General features: G+C 37.5%; 1 protein-coding gene across 4 annotated transcripts in view; it reads left to right on the top strand.

Moving 5' to 3' along the window:
- The window catches only part of LOC137624470 (polyamine-transporting ATPase 13A3-like), a 113,699-nt gene that overhangs the window by 58,863 nt on the left and 37,076 nt on the right, over positions 1 to 17,760 (top strand). For all 4 annotated transcript variants that reach the window (XM_068355239.1, XM_068355241.1, XM_068355240.1 and 1 more), the window contains exons 8-14: positions 1,427 to 1,581; positions 1,754 to 1,883; positions 3,642 to 3,799; positions 9,367 to 9,555; positions 9,849 to 10,058; positions 15,950 to 16,193; positions 16,662 to 16,765. In XM_068355239.1, coding sequence (XP_068211340.1) covers positions 1,427 to 1,581; positions 1,754 to 1,883; positions 3,642 to 3,799; positions 9,367 to 9,555; positions 9,849 to 10,058; positions 15,950 to 16,193; positions 16,662 to 16,765 — 1,190 coding nt within the window. The remainder of the gene's footprint in view (positions 1 to 1,426; positions 1,582 to 1,753; positions 1,884 to 3,641; positions 3,800 to 9,366; positions 9,556 to 9,848; positions 10,059 to 15,949; positions 16,194 to 16,661; positions 16,766 to 17,760) is intronic.

Here is a 17,760-nt window from a genome sequence, read left to right as displayed (position 1 = left end):
GTACCTATTAATATTGTTAGCTATATTAACAGTAACCACATCAATAAAAACGTTTATAATATTAAACGTACTATCATCAACTCTGATACTAAGAGGAGGCTTGAATAACTCGTGATCGTATAAAAACGGAGAACGGGAAATTCACCTCTCTTACTCGAGCTAACAAAGAAAACGAGAGAAGGAATAACTCATATCTGTAGAACAGGGAACGAGCAGTCTCTGTTTTCGCTCTCAAGGTTACATAATAAAAAACTAACATCACACAATAAAACAAGAACATTAATAAAATTGATTGCTTTTCTTAGTAATAACCAAGAACGAAGAATAACGTAACACAAAAAAACAAGGATATAGTCTAAATCGAAGCCTCTGAGGCGAGAACAAACTAACAGACTAAATCGCTAAACTTTAATTCGCTATTCTTTAAATCGCTATTCTTCGTAGGTCCAAATTGGACTTGCAAGCAAATAAATACCATAGCAAAAATTAATGATAACAATAAAAGGCCATAAAACGTAAGTGATATAACCAAGATGACAGAGTACCAGATGGGCAAAATTAACTAGAATATTTACCGAAGCGAACATAACCCAAAATGGCTGCCGATACCTCGGCAAGACAATCGCTTCCAAAACTAAAAACCACCATATTGGAAACAGAACAAATGCCCGGTACTGTCAAAAGCTGCCAAAACAAACTATGGTACTTAACATTGGTAAGGGTGAAGTATCAACGTCAGTCATGTTGAATAAACGACAATCACTTCGAAAAACACTGGGCAAAACACTTATAAACTTTGCTGGCAAGTCCAACACAGAAGGATGACCTAGTGAGCGCGAGTGGTGGGTGTCGGTAGGGTAACCCAACTGTATTCTCTAGGGCCTGTCACGGCCCTCCCCCTTTGATGAAGGGATTATCTAAATGGAAGACAGCCTGTGAATAGTGTTTTACAAACGCCCTTGTTAGATATACGACACCAACAAGGTGCTCGCGCGAGGGTTGTAACCTCTGCATTCCATGCTTTTAATTTTCTCTGGTATATTTGGAAGATTTATATCAGAAAAAGTACAAAGAAGGACTTTTTCGCCGGCCGTCACAGGTTCGACCCAGAAATTACGTTTTAATCATCACTTAAGATTCATTGTGAATGGGTAGCCATCTTTCTTAATGAACTACTGGGTGAACAGTTGACAGGACATTTCTTATGCTATCTCAATTAGATGTGTAAAATATTTTAATACATCACTGGTCTTTTTGTAAGGTTCCCCAATTGCTTTAATTGACAATCATTTGTCCTCTACAGTTCAGTAATCCACTCCAATTGAGAATCTGAAGATGAAGTCATTTTGTAGTTACTCTTCACTCCTGCTATCCCAATGATCTTAATGGCATCAGTTAGGAATTCTTCAAATAATTCTCACAACAGGTAATATCATTTCATCAAGAGAGGTCGTCCCTGGGGACATTCTCCTTCTGAAGGAGGACAATGTTGGAGTCATGGAGGCTGATGCAGTCTTGCTTGATGGATCTGTCATAACCAATGAAGCCATGTTGACTGGGGAGTCTATTCCTATAACAAAGGTCTGTTAGAATTTTTATCTTCTAGAATATTATGATAGAAACTTTCTCTTCATATGTATTTATTATTTCCTACAAAGTTTCAATTGTAATAAGAGGAAAGTTCACATATTTTTGTAATCTGATGTTTAATGCATAAAATAAATCAAAACACTTTTATTTGCACACCACCCAGGTTGCCATACCACCCGTCAGTGATGCCATGTTCAGTGAAGAAGAGCACAAACATCACATGCTGTACAGTGGCACAGAAATTCTTCAGATACGTGGCGGAAAAGAACTCAAAGCACTAGCTGTTAAAACAGGTAGGTTCTCCTTCTTTTGATAGACATTTTTGAAAGATAAGGCACTTCAGAAGACAGTCCCTTTGTGAATTTATTGCTAAAAATACATCGCAAACTGTATCCCTTCAGCACCTAGTTACCTCCACTTTTTAGCATACTTTCCATTCGTGCTTCCTTCCTCCTTGCTTCCCAACCTTTTTCATCTTTTACTTCGTGGTATAGCTGTGGTGTTTTCCCCAGTTGCACCTTCACACTAAATAGCCTTGCTGGCTCAAATGCTGGCCTTGTGACTAAAATACATTGTTTCAATTTATAAATCTAGTGGAGAGACATTGTTTTATTATCTTTAGGGCTTAGTTGAATTACATGAAAAGATATTATTGTGTTTTTAAAAGACAAAACTTGTTATAAAGTTATTCTTTTTTATGTATAGGCCTAGTGCTTTATTATTCCTCTGAACCATCCTGAAGTTCATATTGCTTCTATCTTTAAGCCCAATTTCTATCAATGTTTACCCCCAAAACTGAAAAATGTCGTATTCTTCCCTCCCATGAGGCTTTTTTCTTTGGCAAAGTAATGAGACAGTCTAGCAGCTAATGGCAAAAAAATTATGGCTGGGGTACTCAATACTATATTTTGTCTTTTAATCTTTGCATCAGTGTTGCGTTCAATGCCCATACTGCGTTGAAAACCCTGCTTTTTGTCTGATCAGCAAAGGTAATCAATGTTGGGTCTGGTCAGTACTTGGATGTTGACTGCCTGGGAACTCCAGTTGCTGTTGGGTGTGCATCAGTCTTATAAAAGATCAACCAATAGCTTATTGCGAGTTTGCTGTAATGCTGTAAATGTCGGGGCTAGCACCTCCACTGGATAGATGAGTATCCCGAAAAAAAGGCGCATAAGAATCCCGTACAAACTAATCAAACGGAAAAACGTACGTAATGTCTTGGAAAATTTTTCAGGATGTGAAGATCAAGATAAAGATAACACATAGGAATAGCCCAACTTTGTTGAGAGATTTTCAAACATTAAAGAAACTTATTTAAGAAAAGTATAAAAGAATAAGTTGCTTAAAGGTAACTTGATGGTTTTTACTCTTTCTAAGCCATTGGAAATGGCTACTTTCAAGACAAATTATACCTCTCTAGTGTCTCAGATAATTTTTAATCTTCATCATCATCATCATCATCTTTGAATACATTTTGTTAGCTAATTGATTGAAATTTTGTCTCTTTGTAGAAATGAATGAATAACCAAGATGATAAAAATTATTTTGATGAGAAATTAATTAAATTTTAATGAGCCTCCCATAATTAATTCTGTTAAGATTTTTAACATTATGATTATCATCATCATCATCATCATCATTATTATATTATTATTATTATTATTATTATTATTATTATAATTATTATTATTATTGCTATTAAAATTACTAACATTAATAGGGCCACCGTCATAGCCAAGCTAAGACTGACAGACAGACTCACTCCTAGATGCGCTCCCCTACCATCCATTTCTCGCTGTATGAGTATACTGTAGTTGGTGGCAAAATTGTGGGAAATTTGTAGTAAGAATGTGGCTTCCAAATTTTATTGTCATTTAATCAGTTTAAGTATGTTATTTTTTTCAGTTATTTGATTATTAGGCATCCATTGGTTTTTTAACTGTTCCCAATTCTAGTTCTTGGAAATTGATTTTTAAAGTTTTCATAGTAAGTTGGATTGTTTCATGATGAATGTTTTATACTAGAAACTCATTCAATTATCTATCTTATAGGTTTCTACACAGTCAGAGGAGAGTTGGTGAGATCTATTCTCTTCCCCAAGCCTGTCGACATGCATTTCTATGCTGACTTCCTGAAGATGCTGTGTCTATTTTTACTGCTCGGAGTGGCTGCTATGTCATGGAGCTTTCATCACTTTTACATGCTTGGGGTGAGTAGTCTTGTAAGTTTAAGGGGTGTGACTCACAACCTCAGTTTGGAATTTTGGAAATTCCGATTATTGAATTTTTGGCTTGGAAGACATCTATATTTAATGTTTCAAATGCTGTTTATTGTTAGAAAAATTTATTTATTTCATCACTTAAATGGGTAAGTGCATATGATCTTTTCTTATGGTTCATTTAATGGAAATAGAGCCATAGCCAAATATATATGTAGTATTAATAATCTTGCATTTTTAAAGCTTCAGCTGTGTCAGATGTAAAAACATTTATTTTAGATAGGTCATTTCAATTGGTTCTCATAATTATTGCTGGATTGCAGGAGGTGTCAGATGATTGATAGTGGACCTGTACCTGTACAGTATTTTGTTGTTGCTTATATTATTTGTCACTACTTAATGCATTACGGGTATTTTTATTAGAGATGTGCTGATACTACTTTGGAGGCTAATACCAGTCCCCAATTTTTTTTTATAGACCTATACTGATACCAATACCGATACCAGAGAAATAATCGATACTTATACTATCCGATACTCCAATACTTTAAAAATTCTTTCTAATGATTACAATAACAGTATGTATAATTTAGGTTTGATGACTGACTTTTCAACCAATTCAGTGTGTGTAATGCAGTATGTGAGGCATCATTAGGCATATTCAGTAAACAGTACAGGTCAATCACTTTGTAGTATCTATTTGACATAAAACAGTCTTTTAAAGCCTTTTTTTTTTTTTTTTTTTTTTTTTTGAGAAACATGTTAACATATGGCTATGTCTATGTTAAGGACACAATCTGATCATAAATCTAATGCCTTCACCTATATTTTTTTTTATTACTGAATATCATATTAGTTCTACCAGATCACTGAACAAGTAAAATAGCTGTTCACAAATGATATTTGCATTTGAGAATTTAGTGTTAGCGTGAGGAGCAAAAATGGTAGCTTTGACTGGAAAAGAATATAATAGGTTTCCATTTTCAAAGTTCAATCTCTGAATTTCTCCCTATTAGTATTATATTCTACACATCACCCTTTGTCTTTTATTTAATGTTTAGGTACAGTTGTCTGCATGAATTCTAGTATACACCAAGATGGGAGAGAAGTACTGTAGAAATTTAGAATGTATACCAAAATTCATATAGGAATATACAAGGAGTCAGCAGTAATACTAAACCTCGTTATTTAGCAAAGTCTATATTTTAGCTATTGAAAAGTTAACTATTCTATTCAAAACCCAAAGTTAGTCCGGTTCAGTGGTAGGACTCCATTAGTAATAGGTAAAAGATATTATTTTTGCTAGAATTAATTGTAATCAATTATCTGTTGGTTAGGAAAAAGGCAGAATTAGCAACTTCACTTCCACCCTCCTCCCCCATCCATATTCGAGAATAGGCTACAGTGAACCCTCGTTTATCGCGGTAGATAGGTTCCAGACCCGGCCGCGATAGGTGAAAATCCGCGAAGTAGTAACACCATATTTACCTATTTATTTAACATGTATATTCAGACTTTTAAAACCTTCCCTTGTACGTAGTACTGTTAACAAACTACCCTTTAATGTACAGAACACTTAATGCATGTACTAACGTACCCTAAACTAAAACTGGCACAAATATTAAAGGCGACTTTATATCATGCGTTTCCTAAACACGCCAAAAAGCACGATAAAAAATGGCAGCCAATGTTTTGTTTACGTTTATCTCTGATTATAATGAAGAAACAAACGCATTTACACATCTGTATAGGTTAGTTTTTGCATCAATTATATTGATTATTCAGTACAGTATGTTGATTTGGTTATTACTAATGTTTTACTTAATTTTTCTTAGGACTTCCAAATGAAATGTTTTTCTTTATGACGCCGCCTGAAACGACGGCGTCATAAAGTACGCTCAGTAAACAAACTAAGGAATTTAACGCGCATGATGAAAGTGATAAATAATGATATTACGGTAAAAGCTTTTATAAAATATGTTATTACAAATATTTACCGTATCTATATAAAATCATACATACGTAGCAAAGCAGGAAAACAATCTACGAGCGAGAGAGAGAGAGAGAGAGAGAGAGAGAGAGAGAGAGAGAGAGAGAGAGAGAGAGAGAGAGAGTTGTTTTACATACGTAAATGTAAATTTTAAACAACAAAAAATAGCCCCATTTCATATAAAATAGATTACAAATATTTTACAAATATTTTACTTTATCATATTACAGTAGTCTGTATAATACTGTAAAGTTCAGTACAGTATGTTGTTGTTAAAGTCGTGGCGATGAAATTCTCACGAAACAAAAACATGCCATTTGATTACAACAGCTGATATCTCTCTCTCTCTCTCTCTCTCTCTCTCTCTCTCTCTCTCTCTCTCTCTCTCTCTCTCTCTCTCTCTCTTCGTGTTATACAATACTTACATTTAGATGAAGAAACTAAAATTAGTTTTCTTAGTGTCAATTAAATACGAAACGAAATAATTAGGCCGAGTCTACATCCATTTCAATCATAGCTAAAAATAGGGCATCCGATTTCATCAGCAAACCACTATTTTTTGGGAAATATCATTTTATTCTAGAAAATTGCCACTCTTTAAATAGTTAATTGCACATTAAGAAAGCGTGTACTTTTGTTTTTAAATTTCGGGTGTGTTTTAAAAATCGAGTATTGTTGACTTTTTTTTTTTTTTTTACTTTTGGCTGTGATTAGATCAGCTGTCATCTAGCTGCCGCTCTTGAGTGTGTACGAATACACTAACAAAGTATCATTTATACCATTTCTTAACTTATTCAAACCGTCTACAGTATACAGTTGATATTACATAAGCACCAATGTGTTATAACCTATCAAATTTTTTTGTTTATTACATTTAAACCCCCCTCTATCTCTCTCTCTCTCTCTCTCTCTCTCTCTCTCTCTCTCTCTCTCTCTCTCTCTCTCTCTCTACCTCTCTCTCTCTCTCTCTCTCTCTGTGGGCTACTTTTCACTACCTCCCATTCCTTACCTCTCTCTATCTCTCTAACAAATGATATCTTTGTTGCTCCTCAAAGTTTCATTTATATTGAAAATCAATCATGATTCAATTTTCCTTACTTTCTCCAATCTCGCACCATCGGTCACATCGCGGTATTTTCAATATTTCCGGAAAATCCGCGATATATGTACAGTGATGCCTCAGGATACGAAATTAATCCGTTCAGGATGCGGTTTCGTATCCTGATATTTTCGTATCCTGAGTCTTGTTTTACATGTAAATAGCCTAATCCGTTCCAAGCCTTATAAAAAGTCACCCTTTCTTTCATAAACACGCTAAACTGTAGTAATAAACATGCAATGTAGCCATTTCTATCATTCAATAATTAACACAACCGTTAAAAACAGCCTAATCCATTCCAGAAACCACTATGAGATTATTCAATAATATAGTTATAGCCAAGTTATCCCCCCCCAAGCCCAAAGAAAACGGTCCGTTTTCTTTACTACTGTATAAAAGTTACGGTACTGTATGTACGTAAAGCATTTAGATCAGTGAAGGTGTATTGTTACCTGTACGTACACCTAAATTAATGATTGATACCTGTACACTCTGAAAAAAAGGTTACAGTTAATTAGTGTAACAAAAAAGTTGAAACTTACCTTTTGATTGAGACGATGTCCGATAGCGAAGTCGCGGCAGAGGAGGATGGCATAAGGCAGAAAACGTAACAAGTGACAGACTACGTACAGTAATTTACACACTTAACACATTAACACTTAAACTTTACGAAATAAAAAATGGAAGAAATAATTAACACTTAACATTACGTATGGAAAACTATAAAATGAAAGAAAAAATTACTTTAACACTTAACGGTAACATAAAACTTAAAATTGAATTTTTTTTTTTTTTTTGCTCTTTTATAACTTTACGTTTTTCTTATTTTCTAAATCTCTTCTACTTCTTCATCACTTTCTTTTTTCTGTTTCTTTTCTTTACTTTCACCTTCTAATTCTTCATCCCTTCCTCTTTTCTGTTTCTTTTCTTCACTTTCACCTTCGTCTTGGCCTACTAATACCGCTGGCCTCTTTAATAAGAAACTATCCATTGAAGCTTGTTTCTGTCTACTTTTCAACACATTTCTAAAAGGCATTAGGCAAACGTAATATAATACACTACGTAACAAGTGACAGACTACGTACAGTAATTTACACACTTAACACATTAACACTTAAACTTTACGAAATAAAAAAATGGAAGAAATAATTAACACTTAACATTACGTATGGAAAACTATAAAATGAAAGAAAAAATTACTTTAACACTTAACGGTAACATAAACTTAAAATTGAATTTTTTTTTTTTTTTTTTTTTTTGCTTTTTTATAACTTTACGTTTTTCTTATTTTCTAAATCTCTTCTACTTCTTCATCACTTTCTTTTTTCTGTTTCTTTTCTTTACTTTCACCTTCTAATTCTTCATCCCTTCCTCTTTTCTGTTTCTTTTCTTCACTTTCACCTTCGTCTTCGCCTACTAATACCGCTGGCCTCTTTAATAAGAAACTATCCATTGAAGCTTGTTTCTGCCTACTTTTCAACACATTTCTAAAATGCGTTAGGCAAACGTAATATAATACACTACGTTACGTTATATACAGTCTATGTATAGTAAACACTAATACAGTACAGTGCACAGTAACGAATGTTTATTAACGATAACACGTGGCGTATGAATGTACTGTATATTAACACTAAGTCAAACAAGCGAAAGCAAACAATGTCTGTTAACGATACCGCGGTCGGAACGAAAAGAGAGAGAGAGAGATGAACGCCCGTGCGTAGGCAAGCTGGGATAGTTGCCGACCAATAGGAAAGCAGGATCTTATGGCGTCAGCTAGCGTCTGAGTAGGGAGATAACCAATGGGTGAGCGGGAGGCTGTAAGTGAGTCTACCCAAGTTCAAAGTCAGGCGGCTCGCGCTTTTTAAAATTACTCTCGGCGAAGAGTTGGGATCTCGTAAGGTTTTCGTATCCTGAAATTTTATCCGTATCCTGGGGCATAAAAATCTTCGAATCACTTTTCGCATCTTGAATTTTTCGTAAGCAGAAACTTTCGTATCCAGAGGTATCACTGTATATACATGGGTTATGAAAAAAATCCGCGAAGTGGTGAATCCGTGATGGTTGAACCGCGAAGTAGCGAGGGTCCACTGTAGTTCGTTGAGTAAAATATGATAATTAAGAAGAAGAAGAAAAAAAAAATATAAGACTATTTCAAATCACTATGCTCTGTCTACTTCAGCCTTGTTGTTTTGCTGTGCGATGTTATAATTGTTAGAAACACGTTTAATCTGAAGCCAAGGAAATGTTTGTTGTTCGAATAACCCAATGTACCAGTATCGGAGTCTTGGTAATTTAAGCTCATTTTTTGATTGGTGTTGTCAATACCAGATAATCATGGTAGAGGGCGATATCGATACTGGTGTTATGACAGTGGTCGATACCGATACTTGCAAAAAGATCGATATTACCGATACTGATACTATCAGAACGTCTCTAATTTTTATACTTTCATATTTATTCTTTTAGGCAAGTTGGGCTCACATCTTTCTAAACTCCTTGGACCTCGTCACTTTTGTTGTCCCGCATGTTTTACCAGCGGCAATTACAGCTGTGAATGCCAGTGCCCAGAAGCGCCTGAAAAAGGATGGTATCTTTTGTCTTTCGTCCAATTACATCTCTCTTTCGGGATCAGTAGACGTTGTCTGCTTTGACAAGGTGAGATTTGGTTATCCTCTGACATTTTGACTGCGGCATCTCAATCTTTCATTAGACGTGTATTTTGAAGTCTGAGATAGTCTGTTTATTCTAATTTACCAAATGTATTAATGTAGAACTTATGTCTCGTGTAAGAATTTCCCTAAAAAACTAAACTTTTTATCTATTTTTCTTTGTTAAACTTAAATTTTGATGCTAGTTTATCACACATATGACTAAATATTGTTCAGTAACTGATGATACAAGATCTTTTGTTAACTATTTATCTATTATCCTATTCTAACCCTATGAAGACTGGCACCTTGACAGAGAGTGATCTAGCACTGGCTGGTGTAGTGCCTTGTCACAAGGGTGACCTCAGACCACCAGAAGAAGACCTCAGTAAGCTTCGTTCTGACCTACCTCTGGCGACTGCGCTTGCAACGTGTCATTCTTTAACCAGCATAGATGGCAAGCTGGTTGGGTACCCGCTAGATGTGAAAATTTTCACCGGTATCGGATGGGTATTTATAACTTCCATATTTTTTCTCTGATAACAATTAAAAATACTAAAAGCATTTATAACATTGCAAACAATGATGATTTATTTTATTTGGTTCTATTTTGAATACAGTAATCCTTTTGTTCTAAGAACATATATAGCATACATTGTCAGGGAAACCTTTGGTTAGCTAATCATTAGTGACATCAGACATTATTATTGTTATGGTATTATTATTAGATATATCTTCTAGTATGAGTTAGTTAAACTTTTCAGCAACTTGGTTAAATAACCAAACTTATAAGATAGCCACAAAAGATTTATTTAGAAGTTCGATGAAAAAATTTGAGCATGGTAAAGTTAAAGACATTGAACTATCAATAGTGTGCCACAAAAGGTACACTGTAGGCTATAGCACCTCACATACTGGGTCAGCATAAAACAGAAATGTGTTTTCAGCAGAAGTAGTGATTAATTATTTTTATAAGAAATTAAAATTAGTTTTATAATCTTAGAGCTAATTTGCTCTGGTTCAATCCTTCTGTTATGCAGCTGTGGCTTCTGAAAATTATTGGAAATATTTATTTTTTTGTTCTTAGACAGCATACAAAACCTTGTCTTTCAATTAGGAATATTATTTCAGCGCAAGCTGGAATCTGTCATTAAAGTTAGATAAAAAGTTGTTATCCAGCTGGTAAAGGTGTGGGCCAAGGAACCCTGTCCCCATTCCGGGCTAATTTGTTTCCTGCCGTGTACGGATGTACAGACATCTCCTATCCAACTTATAAATTTTCTTTTCTATTTTATAGGAAGGAAATGTTGGTTATTAATGCTAGAGGAGAAGCAAGAAATTCGTGTTTGCCAAGAGAAGAGTGGATGCTGCAACTCTGTGCATCTTTTAGGGGTCATAATTGTTTGCTGGCATCCCTGAGTGCAGGTCATGGCCCAAGAAAAGACTGGGGAAGTCTTTCTCTTCTTGTCTCTCCTCGGGGCATTTGACTGCTGCTGCCACCCCAGTGCATATGCCCTGAGATTGGTCTTTGGGTTTCATGCTGCAGGGGTTTGGAGCCCTCGGATCTACTTCAGTAAGCTTTTCAGGTTTTGCTGGTGAGTGGGGAACCCTTAGCATTCACCATACCTATTTGGAAGCTGGAAGCTCTTAGTATTTGACCGTGCTGGCTGATAACGACCATTTTGTACTAAGGTAGTCATGAGCTTCCTTAAGTCTTCTAGGTATGCTCTCCATGACTTTTTGAGGGAGTTGGTGGCTAAGGCTACTCTACCCCGGCACCCCCTTGCATTTACAATTGTGTTGTGCGTCCCCAGTGAGGCCATGGTGGTTCCCCCAGTGTCAGGGAACCCAGCTATTTCCCTCCTGAAGCCTGAGGAGGTTGATAAGTTAGGTAAGGTAGCTCCCAGCCTGGCAGGTAAGGTACCGGTGGCTAGAAGAAAGGTAAGTTGGTTAAAGTGGGTTCTACCCCTGCCCCTGTGGTTACCCCGATCGCTGACCCAAATCCAGTAATTTCCACCTCTTACCCGGCTTATGTTGCCATGACTCTTGTACTAGGGGGTCTTGGCCCGATCCTCCTCCCTCTGTGTTGTGGGATTGTGGGGCTTTGTGAGTGTGCCTTCCCCTCTCTCTGTGACAGTGTGCCCCAGAGTTGTGGCTCCTCCCCTTGGGAGTGTCATCTTTGGTGGCTGCTCAGATCTCACGCACTCTACTTGCAGAGCCAGGAAGAGGAAGAAGCATATGCACTTTTTTTCTCATCCTTTTCCTCCTTCGACTCTTCTCATAAGATGAAGAGAGACTCAAGACACAACACATGTCCTTCTCTTGTCTCTTAAGTCTTCGGCATTGGCTTCACTCCACGCGGTTTCCTGGCTCAACCAGAGGTCAGGCGTAGTGATGTGATTTGCGAAGCCGAGGTTGTCAACCCTGGAGGTTTTGGAGAAGTACAAGAGTTATGGGCTCTCAATCGGGAAGTCTGTAACCTTTCTTGTCCATCAGGTAGCAAACCTTTGGGATCACTGGGTTTTAAATAGGCTAGATGCTGTGGTCTCTTGCCTTTCAAAATAATTTACCCCAGAGGTGGCATGTCTTGTGGCACTTATCGATGAATGGTACCATGTCTCTCCTGCAGAGCCATGTCTAGGCAGTGGTGAAATCATGGAGGACTGCTTTGCAGGACTCCTTGGTCTATTACACTGGTTCCTTCAAGGGCCCTTGGCCCTTCAGAGGGGCTAGCAGCCAAACCTCCAAGTTTGACCAAGACTGCAGGAGTAGGATTGAAGAGGGGCCCTGCTTCTGCTTTGAGATTCTGGTCCGCACCTCCAATGACCTCTTACCGAAAAGAGCCTGTGTATGTGCAGCCTTTTCGAGCACCCCAGCTTGCTCCTTTTAGGGGGAAGGATGATGGTGGGAAGAGGGAAGGGAAAGGGAGACAGTGGTACTGGCAGTCTCCCTCTCCTGCTGCCAAGAGTAGGGCGATGCCTGTCTCACCACTGCACAACTTGGCAGAGACAAGAGGCCGAATCTTGGAGAGGGAGTGTCCTTCGGGACAGTTACTTGCTTACCTTTCAGGACTGCCTGAATCCTCCTCCCTTCGTGCAATATCTCTAGTTCTGATCAAGTTCCCAATGGAGCGCCAAACAAAGTTTAGTATGAAGACAATATGGCATGTGCTGTCTTCCATGAGAGAGTAGGACTTATTTTGTTAGACTTGCAGGACGCATACTTTCAAGTGCCCGTTCATCAGTTCCTTTTGAAGTACCTCTGTTTCTCCCTCAATAGTATGGTATACCATTTCAAGACTGTGTTTTGGACTGTGTACAGCTCTCCAGGTGTTCAAGCTAGTGTTCATCTGATTACCTCTTGGGCCCATTCATGACATCTGCCAATGTATCTCGACGATTGGTTAACCCAGGCCTCCTCAGAGGTTATTGCTTCAAGATCAAGATGAGATATTTGCATTATGCCACGATCTGAGGATTGTGGTGAACTGGGAAAATCGAAACTCATACTGAATGAAAAATATATATCCAAGCATTATTATTCTTTTTTTATCATTATCAGACTTCTCATCTAGTATTTCATTTATTTCATCGAAAGAAATATGCCTTGTCTTTAGGCCGCTCATTGTGAAAAAAGCAAAACAAATTATCCTCTCTGGATAAACCCCCAAAGCACACTGAAAAGAAACCACTTTTCTAACATCAAGCAACCCCTCAGAAAAAAGTTGCCAGACAGCATATAAATCTCCATTTACAGCTCACATATGCCGAGTGTTGCCAACTGAGTGTCATTAAAGTAAGTACAGTTTACTTTGTATTCATGTTAAATCCTTTCCTTTACATCTAAAACAAAAGATTGGCCACCCGTGGTCTGAGTGGTCTCTGTTGCCACCGGAGACCCTGTGACAAAGGTCCGTCATAGTGAAAACGTGAACTTCAGAGGTAAGATAATATTAACCTCAATGCTGACATCTGTGTGATATCCGGTTAAGCCGGAGATTCGATAAAAAGGACCATAATAATGAAAGGTGATTATTCATGAAAAGGGGTTCGTACCCTGGTTCTGATCGTCTGATTGATCTCTGCTTGTACCGGAGATCCGGTAACAAAGGTCCGTCACCGTGAAATCGTGACCCTCATCGGTACGATAACATTCCTCCATACTGAATGCCTGTGTTATCTCCAGTGAAGCCGGAGATTCGATGAAAAAAGGGCCGTTATAATGAAATTGTGATCAATCATGACAAAGGTTCGTGTGCAAAAGGCCTCAGCCGGAGTCTGAGTGGCGGATTTCACCGTTGCACTCCAAATATCTGACTAGTTCTCACCAAATGAGTATCCATTATAGCGGAGTATAACTCAAGGCGGAGCTAAGGGTGTCGTCATAAAGCGACCCCAACTAATGACTCATACACTAACGTAACCTATTAATAGTGCTAGCTATATTAACAGTAACCACATCAATAAAACGTGAATATCATTAAACGTAATATCATCAACTCGTAGAATAAGAGGAGGCAGGAATAACTCGTGACCGTATAAAACGGAAAACGGGAAATCCACCTCCTCTACTCGAGCTTAATAAAGAAAACGAGAGAAAGGGTAACTCGTTTCTGTAGAAACAGAATACGAGCACTCTATGCTCACGCTCTCAAGGTTACATAATAAAAACCAAAATCACACAATAATAAGATAAGAATAATGATAAAATTGTAATAACCAAGAATGAAGAATAACGACAACGTAACAATTAAACATAAAGATATAGTCTAAATCAAGCACCTTCCTGAGGCGTGAACATACTATAACAAAGACTAGATCGATATTCTTCGTCCAAATTGGACTTGCTAGCAAATAAATACCATAGTAAAAAACAATAATAAATAATGATAATAATATTGGTCATAAAACGTAAGTGATATAACCTAGATGACAGAGTACCAGAAGGGCAATATTAACTTGAAAAACTACCGAATCGAACAAAACCAAAATGGCTACCGATACCGAGGACGGCCAAGCCTCTTCCAAAATTAAAATCCACATTACTAGAACGAGAACAAATGCCCGCTACTGAAAAAACTGTCAAAACAAACTATGGTACTTAACATTGGTAAAGGTGAAGTAGCAACGTCAGTCATGTTGAATTAACGACAATCACTTCGAAACACACCTAACAAAATAAAAACGACTTAGCGGGCAAGTCCAAAACAGAAGGATGACCTGGTGAGCGCGAGTAGTAGGTGTTGGTAGGGTAACCCAACTATATTCTCTAGGGCCTGTCATGGCCCTCCCCTTTGATGAAGGGATTATCTAAATGGAAGACAGCCTGTGAATAGTGGTTTACACACGCCCTTGTTAGATACAGTATATGACACCAACAAGGTGCTCGCGCGAGGGTTGTAACCTCTGCATTCCATGCTTTTATCTTTCTCTAGTATATTTGGAAGATTTATATTAGAAAAGAAGGACTTTCACCGGCCGTCACAGGTCTCTCCCCAGAAATAGATTTTTCCTTCGTCAAAATCCCTTTATTATCAGACTGACAACTTGAAACTGCGCTTAAAGTCATGAACGTAATATCCCGTTGAAGGCTGCACTGAGTAGATTGTGGTGAACATATTATTACGTGGGTGACGCTTAACAGTCTAATGAGTTGGGGATGTGGAATCATATACCAACCCATTAATCTATGCTTGTTATGTTTCCAACTGACATCCCTTTTGGGGAAGGGGATCACTTTCGATCTGGTTCATGTGTGCATATACAGCCTTGGTCTTATCAGCCTTTCATCCCTATGAAAGACAGATATAGGGTTGCTGGGGTCATCACTTTGCTGCTCTACAGACCAAGCATTAATCACTTCGAGGGAAGATTCTAGTTTGGGTTCCTGGGGACTTCCAGCTCACCAAGCAATTTGTCTCCCTAATTAAAGGATGAGGGTTTGTATGTTACATGAGAGCATATCACAAATTTCTAAAATAATTTGTATTTTTATAGCTATACAGACCTGAATCCTACAATCCAACATCCCTTCTCAACCACCCCTATCAGACCTGGGTCAAAAAGTCAAAAGTGAAGGCTCTCCGGCTGAAAGGGGGTCAGACTCCTCTCCCTGCACCCTCATAACTTGGATAACCGCTTATTATCCAGCTTTAATGACCGATTCCAGCACACTGAAATAATCTCCCTAATTAAAGTACCGGGTACTCAGGTTTGTATGGCTAGAAAACTACAAATCCTGGTAAATACTTGAAACCTTTAGTATTTAAGATTGCATGAATGATAAAAATGATCTATTGAGCTTTATTTTCACCCAACATATAGAATTAAAAGTTTGAATTGATTTGAGTTTAAGTACTTACCGTAAGTGAATAGAAAATAATTTATCACTTTTTTCCCCAGACGATGATTGAACCAGAACCAGTGATAAATCAAGACTATGGTATGGTGACACCAGTATTGGTACAGCCAAAGGCAGATGATGGGGACCCTGAACAGCTGGAAGTAGCCATTGTAAAAACCTTTCCATTTAAATCAAAGGAACAGAGGATGACAGTTGTCACTAAAAGGAGATATGCCAACAACTTTGATGTCTACATCAAGGGAGCTCCAGAAATGATTGCTTTACTCTGCAATGATGATACAGGTTGGAGCTTATGATTGATATCATTTTGTAAATTGCACTAATTTTAGTTGTTTTTTGTATTATTGAAATTGAAAGTAAGTGATATCCAAAATTTGAGTGACTCATTTATTTCAAAATGTAGAACTGGGAAATGTAGATATCTAGATAATGAACAAACATTTTGTCCTTTTACTGTAGCCATATGTGGCAAGTACTATAATGTACTAGGAGGAACAAATTTGTGTGATACCCCTGGCATCATTGTCATAGACATTAGATATGACGAAATAGACCTCTCATAGACTAATGGAGGATATCCTTAACTCTAAATATAAAAAAATTATTTTTCAACCAAATGTCTTCATGAAATTTATTTGAAAAAGTTATATGTATCATTATAAACCATTTAATTAAGATTAATAAACTTGTAGTACATAACTAGAAAGAATGTACTTTTGTCCCCACAGTCTCCATTTATTTTTTTTACAGTTCCGGGCTTATTAGATTCAGCCCTGGAGTGGTACACAAGACAAGGCCTGCGAGTTGTGGCTGTGGCTCATGCTGCATTGTCCTCATCTTTAACTTGGGAACAGGTAATCTACAACATTACAAAGATATTGAAAAATTTGTCTATGTGGTTATCTTTCATCACTGCCTACTGACTTTAAAGCAGGGGTTAGGTAGCAAAGACTCCTGCAAAGAATGAAAAATTATGAATACTTGGTACCCATGGGTGGCTCAACTCATAACCCTTCTGAAACACAAACAACTGCCCAGGTGTGGTTGACTAACACACTAGTTAACCCACTGTACTGCACTATATTATTTTCACATGATTTTGGTAATGTTATTGTAGTTTATAATACATTTCAGAGATAATAGTACAGTATTAACACAGCTTCTACACAAGGTAAAATGATTCATAACATGAAAGTCATCATCACACCACTCTTTGTATAAGTAACAACAGAGCACTAGTTTGTATCTTTAAGCAGGCGTAGAGTAAAAAGGTTACATTGTTAGTGGTTAAAGTTTACCCAAAAATTGAAAACAAAAGTACAAAAATGCTTTAATGAACCACACATATCTTTTTGAAAATCATGATTGTTCCTACACCAAATACAAACCCTCATTCTTTACTATAGGAGATATTCTAGCGCGAGCTGGAAAATACGGCAGAAAAACCTTAACAAGGTCGTTAACGACCGGACAGGTAATTACCCACCTGACAGTGGTGTTGGACCGCCGGTCGGTAGCTGCTGTTTTACCATCAATTGGATTCTAGCTGTCGCAGTGGTAACACCACTGCTCCTGCTTATTTGCTGGCAGACTAGCCTCTTTTTTTTTGATTAATCCTTTTTCTTTTTCTTTGTAGATGATGTCCTCTATTTTGAGGAAGTGTTCATGACGCCTTTATGTCACCGCTGAATGTGGATCCTCTTTCCCTATGCCCCGTTACGGAGGTCATGGGTGTTCTGCTACCCTGCGGAGGATGGGTTCCCCTGCCAAGTATGTACTGTAGAAGTGGTCTTCACAGTACCTTCTCCTCCTCCTCCACTTCATTGTCCTCACCTCTTCAGAGGCTAGG

Source organism: Palaemon carinicauda, chromosome 31 (assembly GCF_036898095.1).
Source record: "Palaemon carinicauda isolate YSFRI2023 chromosome 31, ASM3689809v2, whole genome shotgun sequence".
NCBI classification, from domain to species: Eukaryota; Metazoa; Arthropoda; class Malacostraca; order Decapoda; family Palaemonidae; genus Palaemon; species Palaemon carinicauda.
The sequence above is the reverse complement of the archived record's forward strand: the minus strand, read 5'-3'. Positions and strand labels throughout refer to the sequence as shown.